The 7,814-nt window shown below is 58.9% G+C and overlaps 1 protein-coding gene across 2 annotated transcripts in view; it reads right to left on the bottom strand.

Annotated features, from left to right (window-relative positions):
• The window catches only part of SPEG (striated muscle enriched protein kinase), a 57,191-nt gene extending 49,608 nt beyond the window's left edge, over positions 1-7,583 (bottom strand). For both annotated transcript variants that reach the window (XM_040640113.1, XM_040640106.1), the window contains exon 1: positions 7,205-7,583. In XM_040640113.1, the coding sequence (XP_040496047.1) occupies positions 7,205-7,583 (379 nt within the window). The remainder of the gene's footprint in view (positions 1-7,204) is intronic.
• Positions 7,584-7,814: the final 231 nt, after the last annotated feature.

The raw sequence follows: 7,814 nt of genomic DNA on the forward strand, positions 1-7,814 counted from the left end.
TCCAGGCTACCCAGCTTGGCTCTGGGGAGAAGCAGAGGAGGAAGAGAGAGGAGAGCAAAGCTGTGGGTCAAATGCTGGGAGTCCGACAGAGGCTCACAGGATTGGGGACCTGAGCCATACCCCAGAGACGGAAGCTAGGAGACAAGATAGGAGGCTGACTGACGTGAAGGAAGAGATGGGGGTGGGGGATGCTTGGATGACTGGGAGATGGAGGGGCGAGGACACAGATTCCTGGTAAGGGGGTTGGGGAGGACAGATACCTGAAATAGGTGTCAAGCGGGCAGGGAGGGTGATGGGGTTGCTGAGGGCAAGTTCCCCCAAGGGCCAGAGCCTCACGAATGCAGGAAGGAGGCCTGGGTACGCGGAGGACAGGGCAGGGCTTGGGGAATTTATTGAGCTCCGCGCGGATCCCTGTGCGTGGCTTCCAGGGAGCTCGGGAAGATGGAAGGCTCCAGACTGGGGGGCTGGGGAAAGCTAGGGCGGGGGGCCGGGGTTGGACGGAGGCGAGGGGAGACCAGGTGGCAAAGAAGCCAGGGGGCACTCCACGCCGAAGCTGCGGCGGGGGCCTCCCCGGGTGGTCGCGGGGGACTGCGGACGACGGGGCCTGGAGGGGGGGGTGGTCTGCCCTTCAGCGCCGGGAGGGGCCGACGTGCTCGGCACCCAGGCCGGGGAGCCCCCCGGAGCGCGCCCGGCCGCGGCCCTCGGCGGCTGGGTGGGACGGGCAAGGACCCCGCGCCCCCTCCCCCGGGGCCCGGCCGCGGTGACCCGCCCTCCCTTGGGGCGCCCAGCCCTTCCCGCCCCCTCCCGGCGCCGCCCGCCCCCGGAGCCCTCACCTGGAAACGCTTCTTCACCCACAGCTTCTTCATGGCGGGGGAGGGGGCCGCGCCGGCGGCCGGGCGAGGAGGGGACGGGCGGGGGCGGGGCGGAGTCGGAGGCGGGGCCGGGGGCGAGCGGGGGAGCGGGCGGGAGCCGGCGCCGGTGGCGGAAGGAGCCGCGGGGCCGCGGGAGCCGGGGCGGGGGGAAGGCGGCGGCGGCGGCGGCGGCGGCGGCGGCGGCGCCCAGAGCCCGCCCCTCCCCCGCCGGCCTGCACCCCACCTGGCGCCCCTTCCCTGGCCTGCTCCCCTGAGACCCCTGGGGCGCCGCTCACCTGCCTCCGGGTACCCCCACCCCGCACCTGCCTCCTGGGCCCTGGACACATGGGGAAACTGAGGCACAGAAGGGGGTGCCGTGGCCCCGATGAGAGTTCGGGCCACCCTCTCATTGGCAGCCGAACGCGGGGCGGCTCTGGAAGGTCAGCCGCATCTCGACTTGCTCACTCCACAAACATGCGCACACTTCCCTGTGCCAGGCAGCCCCGAACTTGTCGTCGCAGCCAGAACACGCCGCAGGGCCACAGCGCCGGGTGGGGGCGCCTGGGTCACACGCAGGGCAAGGGCCCTGGTGGGTGGGGGCTCCGTGCTGAAAGGAACCGAGACTATGAAAACCCCCAGGCTCCTCCGGAGAGCCAGAGAGGGCCCTAGAGTTTCTGGATGGTAGGTCCTCTGTCCCTGCCCCCTGGCATACGCACACACACCAGCTAAGGTGCCCAGAGGTACTCCTGTTAGTCACAAATACGACCCACCTTCTCACTCACAGGTGAGCATACTCACCAAACTCTCTTTGTCCTCCTCCCATTCAGCACCATGCACACTTTGCCACCGGAAACTCAATTCTCCCTTCCCCCCAACAATCATTATAACTAAGTTTCTTAAGCATTTACTAAGTGCCAGGCACTTTATAAATGTCACCTCATTCACAACAACCCCTTAGGAACACTGAACTGGCTCCGTTTAACTGACAAGTGACTAAGGCTCAGAGAAGTCCTATCACTTGGCCAAAGCCACACAGGTTCTGTGTCTCCACTGTCCTCTAGATCCTAATCCCCATCCCAGAATATGCAAGTAGTGCCACTCACTGTTACCAGTTTTTACTTGGCCCCTGAAGTTATGTGAGTTTATGGACCTTCTTTTTTTAAGGTTAAAGTTATGTCTTGTACATTCTGGGTGCATACAGGTGGTCCTGGTTCCCAGACCCCCAAAAGCAAATGTCGCAGATCCAGACACATGAATGGGGACGAGCACTGAGAGCGTACATGTATGTGTCCCTATGGGTTCCAGCCAGAAGACCCTGGACACCCACAGGCGCTCTCCCTGCCCACCCCCAAATACACCCACTCACAGATGGGGGAGCTGAGTGAGGAGAGGGGGTAACTTGAGCCCCTGTTCCCCAAGAGAATCCGAGGGGCTGGCACATTCCATAGCAAAAATAACCAATGGGCAGCGGGCGTGAGTGACGGGACAGCTGGGCCGAGGACAGGCCTGTGGGATTCGGTGTTCCTGCTCTGGGTCTGCACTGTTCACCCCCACAGGGCTGGCCTGGGGCATGCTTGCAGGGTGGGCCACCCCCAACTGGCCCTAGATTGCCCTCTTTTCCCCAAACCCAGACTCCCAATTTCTGCACTGCCAGCCTTTCCCCTTCCAGAGGAAACCCAACGCATCATGCCATGCGTGATTCCTCACACAGACCCTCCTCTGAGCCAGATGAACCCACTCCCCTCCTATTTGCTTCTTTTTCCTGCCTGGAAAGTCCAATTTCTCCCTTCCCCCCTTTTGCTTATCCTGCTCTGCATTTCTGACACCCTGTAACATTTTTACTTATTGGGTTTATTGCATGTTGTGTATCTCCCCTCACTAGGATGTGATCTCTAGGAGGACAGGAACTTGGGGGATCCCCCCTTCCGTTAGCCCAAACACCTATAACAATGACAGGCCCGCAGTAGGCACTAGGTAAAATGGGACGGAGTGGCAGAGCTGGGGGTGGCGGGGATAGGGAGAGTAAATCTTCCTGGGATAGCTCATTCATCCAGCCTTCCTCCCACCTCCGTTCTGACCCTTTTCTAAGAAATAGCTGGAGAAGTGGCCATCTCGAGTGCCACTCAGGATCTTCCCGGGAGAGCCTGGCCTGGCTTCAGGAAAGTTCTCCTGCATGGGCCTTGGCTACTTAGGCGCTTCTCTGCTCCTGTCTCTCTTTCTTCCCAGGGCTCCACACTGCTCCCACTCTGGCTCCTCTTCCCCTCCCTGATGAGGACTGGGCATGAGTGGATGGCAACACTCTCCCTACCCATCCCTACCTCCATACTAGTTTCCTCCTGGCTTTTCATCCAGACATTCCAAGTTCCTGGTGAATAAAATAACGGCAGAATACCCCTCGACACAGGCTCTGGTGCATTCCCCACCTTCTCCTTGCCTGAGGAAGCCCTCTCTCCCTGTCTCTAACCTCTCTTGTCCATGACCTTAAGTCCCCAGCAGGGTTCACACTGATCTGTTAACCTTTGGCCCTACCGATTGAAGCCAGAGTCTGGACTCTGGCTATGAAACATCAAACTAACATGGCAAGCACTGTCAGCTTGCCCCTTCTCTCAGCTGTGCCCTCTCCTCTTTACCCCCTGCCCTTTATTCCACCCCCCTCCAGCCACACCTGTCCCAAGCGTTGAGGGTGGCACATGTTCTGGTCACTTGGTTTGCAAATAGCTCCTCAGCCTGCACAGGTGGGAGCCTGCTGTTTTGAAAGAGAGGAATACCCAGCCTATCTTGGAGACTGGGCCCGAAGACGGCTTTGGGGATATGGTCGGGAGAAGGATGATTAATGGTAACAAATCCTGGCCTTAGTCTTCCCATGCTTCTCTTTCTGAGGACAGGCAACATGGACCTGAACCCCTGTTGATCAGGCTCTGTCACCTCATTAGCCATGTGACCTCGGGTAAATTCCCTCTTGGGACCCCAGTTCTCTCCTATGTGTAACCATTACTACAGTAATCTGGGCTTGGAAGATTAAATGATGAAATGAGATGGGGTGCTATGCCCATGCTAAGGATTCTACAGGTAGCCTGCCTGTCTGCCGTCTTCACCATTCTTATTCTTTCCTCATTTCTACACCGCAAATCCCACCCTCCTATGTCCCATTCTCCAGACTCTCCAGTCTGCAGCCCACCTGTCTTCTCAAGGCCCCGGCCTCCCCAAGCCAGGCCAATATCCCTCCATCCTTGAGCGAACATCTCAGGCTTCAGGAGTGCCAGGAACCTCAGCATCACCCTGTCTTGCCGAGCCAGACAGCAATCCCAGCCAGGAAACTGCCTCCTTCTTCTGCAGCCAGGTCCTGGCTGGGCTTCCTCGAGAACCCTGAGGTTCTCCTGCTGTTGATCCCAATTGAGAAAGTTTTCCATGAGTAAGTCTGAGCAATGCTGACCTGCATTCCAGCTGCCCCTGACCAAGACCCGGAACTGGGCAGGTACTGGTTGCCGGGGGGCGGGGGCAAGAGGAGGAGGAGGAAGCCAGGCTCACGCAGTCAGTCCCCCACCATCACCAAAGCACAGCCCTGCCCTCCTCCAAATCATGTGGGAAGGGCGTCATAGTTAAGCACATAGTTCTTCGCAGTAGGACAGACCTCCCTGCACCCCTGCTCAGGCACCTATCTGTACAACAAGAAATGTCATTCAGTCCTTTGTACCAGCTTCCTCAGGGTTGCAATGGGACTTAAATGATATTTCAAAAGATGTGATGGTGTATCACCTGCCACACAGTAGCCTGTCGCTCTTCATAACATTATAAATTATTACTAAGAATTATCACCAATTAATAATAATTATAAGACCGATCTTGGGGTAAAGATTTCACCAGTAGGAAGTAGTTCTCAAATGTGACCTGCTGCAGTGCTATCTTCTTCCCGTGTTAACGTGACTATCAAAAGGCCCCCGATCCAGTCCTCACGACACCCAGGGTCCTTTCCTTACCCCACGCCTCTCAAACATGCTGTTCCAACAGAGCACAGCCTGGAGACTGTCCTCCTAGAGTCTGTCTAGATATGCCCACCCAGCATTCAGCCCTGCCGACCGTGCTCCCCAGCTTAGAGACGGACCAAGGAAACACATCTTGCAGGGAAACACAGCCCTGCTGGGGGGGGGGATGGGGTCTAGCATCCTGTCACTCTCCCCACTTTGGGGGACCCTAGCAGGTTAGGGGGCTCTCCTCTCAGAAAGAAGGCCTGGGCTACTCTCCATACAATGGACAGCTCCTCTCCCTTCCTTTTTCTCTCTCCTCGCTCCAGAATTCCTTGAGTAAGGTGGAAACCAGGAGGGATGGGTTCTTAATTCTGGGGTGGCCATAACTAGCAACATGTTTTCTGGTAGATCTTCCTCTGTTCTGAACTACAGTGTCCTCACCTGCAAAAGGAAGTGAGCTGCGGTTCTCTGTGGTCAATTCAACTCAAAACAAACATGGCACTCCTCAGGGCTTCCTTATCCTTCCGTAAAATCTCCCCCCACCCCTGCCCCAGGCCCCTGGGTGTCTCAGTTGGCTCAGGGCTCAGTCGGTTAGGTTAAGTGGTTAAGCCGTTAAGTGTCTGCCTTCAGCTCAGGTTGTGATCCCAGGGTCCTGGGGTCCCACTTCCTGATCAGCAGGGAGCCTGCTTCTCCCTCTCCCTCTGCCCCTCCCCCCTGCAAATTCTCCCTCTCTCTCTCTCTGTCTCTCTCTCAAATAAATAAATAAAATCTTAAAATTAACAAACAAATAAATGTTTAAAATAAAATAAAATAAAATCTCTCTCCCCCAGACTGTATTCTCCTCAATCATACCCTTTGATTTATGTTCTGTTTTCAGGTCCCTTTGGCCTGAGAGGACCAGAGCTAAGATCCCCAAGGAGTCTGATCCTTCCCCAGCTCAGAGCTCTGCCAGGATGGGTCCCTTCCCCTGACTCCAGGCTGGGATGGCCTGTACCTGGCCAAGTACAAAGCCAATCAGGAGAAGCCAGCCTTGACGCTCTCTAACCCCAGGCTTGGCCACAGGGAGTACAAGGAACCCGAACTGAAGACTGTAAGAGGGTGGGCAGGGTGGGGCAAGAGAGAGAGGGGAGGTGCTGCCAGAGGGAGGCTGAGCCCCCCCTCCATCTCGGCCGCACCTCTTTGCCTCCTTTCCCCGCCAGCTACTGAGGTCCTCCATCCTTGTGCCTTCTCCTCAGCCCCCAAGGATGTACCCCTAACAACACCACCCAGCCGGAGTGAGAATTCCTTTTTGAAGATGCCTGGGACACACTCAGGGATCCCCTAGCTCTTTGCCACTGCCCCAGCTGCAGCCTACTCCCCCAGCATTCTGGTTCTCAAGACTCCGTCAGCCCAAGGCTCTGTCTGAGGCCTAGAGAACAACTGGTTGGCTTAGGGGCTGAAAACATTAAAAAGGAAACCCAGACACTGACCCAAGGAGAATCTGTCCGAGGCCTGACCCCCATACCAGCCCCAGCAGGACCCTCAGTACCAGGCCCAATCTTGTCCCCTCTCTTCTGCCTCGAATCATCATCTGTCTCTTCACACATGAGCCTGGCACTCTACCCCGACGTGGGCAGGGGCCCAAGCCCCAGCCTGAGCGTCCCCCTTCCATGCCCTCTGAACCTCAGGCAGACATGGCCCATTGGCTTCCCACACCAACTCCACAAACCCCCATCCCTCAACTGTTTGTACCACCAGGCCTGTCCACAGCCCGCACAGGTCCGTGTACACACACACACACACACACACACACACACAGGCTTGCATATGGATTCTCAAGCACCCACGCATACGGATTCTCATACACACTGGGGAGCTCCCAGCCCTCGCTCCACCCCTGATGCTCTGCACCCTGTTCATACCCACTGGCTTCTTCCAACTAGCCTGGGGCTGATCACACCCACGTGCCCCAGCAATGGCCTGCCCGGAGCTCTGACCCACCCCTCAACATTGCAGCAGGACCAGGGGAGCTCGTCCCTCTCTCAGACGCGTGCACCCCTGTGAGGTGTCTCAAGTCTAAGTTATCCGAGCTGATAAAGACCATTTCCCCCAGACGGTTTTCTCTCTCTACAGGGAAACTAGGAGGCCTTTCACTGTGGAATTCCCAGAGAGGCCTGCGTGGGGGCTCAGGTTTTGCTTACCAAATGCTGACCCTTGACCTCTGATCTTCCTGTGGGGAGCCTCTCTACTTGGACACCCTCCCGACCCCCAAACACACACTTTCCTCTTGATTGGCACTTCTGGGTCGGAGCAGCTGAGCAGACCGAGAACCGGGACTTCCCACGTGGCCCCGGCAGCCCCGGCCCGGCTCTGAGCACCCCACCAGGCGCGCCCCCGCCTCCCCATTACCTCCGACCTCCAGCACTGTGAGAACAGCCTCGCAGGAGGCCTGGCCCCGCTCGTTCTGGGCCCTGCAGCTGTACACGCCGGCGTCCTGCGCCCCGCAGCTCCGCAGCCACAGGCAGCTGGGCTCAGGGGCCGGCGCGGGCAGGGGCTGCCCGTCCCGGAACCAGCGGAGGCTGGGCTGCGGCGTCCCGCTCACCGCCACCCGCAGCCGCACGTCGCTGCCGGCCACCACCGCTGCGTCCTTCAGGGGCCGCAGGAAGGCGGGCGCCCCGGCCACTGCCCCTCCGCTGGCCCCCACCTTGGCTCGCTTGGGGGGCACCCCGGGACTGGGGGGTGCCCTCGTGCCCGCGTCCCCGCCTCGCGTGCCCCGGGCTTTCTGCATGGCCTCTGCGAGCTGGGCTGTTGGGGGTGGGTCTCTGGAACCGGACGGCCACGGGGGCACCCGGGGATGGTGCCCTGGGAGATGAGTCCTGGGGGGCCGGCGCCCTGCCTTCCTGCTGCCCGCCCGCCTTCGGCCTGTGTTACCCAGAAGGTCACCAGGGCGGCCGGCGGTTGCGCCTCGGGGGCTATTTTTAGGCCCCCCGGCTCGGGTTGCGAGTGAGCAGTGGAGGGA

This window comes from Ursus maritimus, unplaced genomic scaffold, assembly GCF_017311325.1.
Source record: "Ursus maritimus isolate PB19 unplaced genomic scaffold, ASM1731132v1 scaffold_1, whole genome shotgun sequence".
NCBI lineage: Eukaryota > Metazoa > Chordata > Mammalia > Carnivora > Ursidae > Ursus > Ursus maritimus.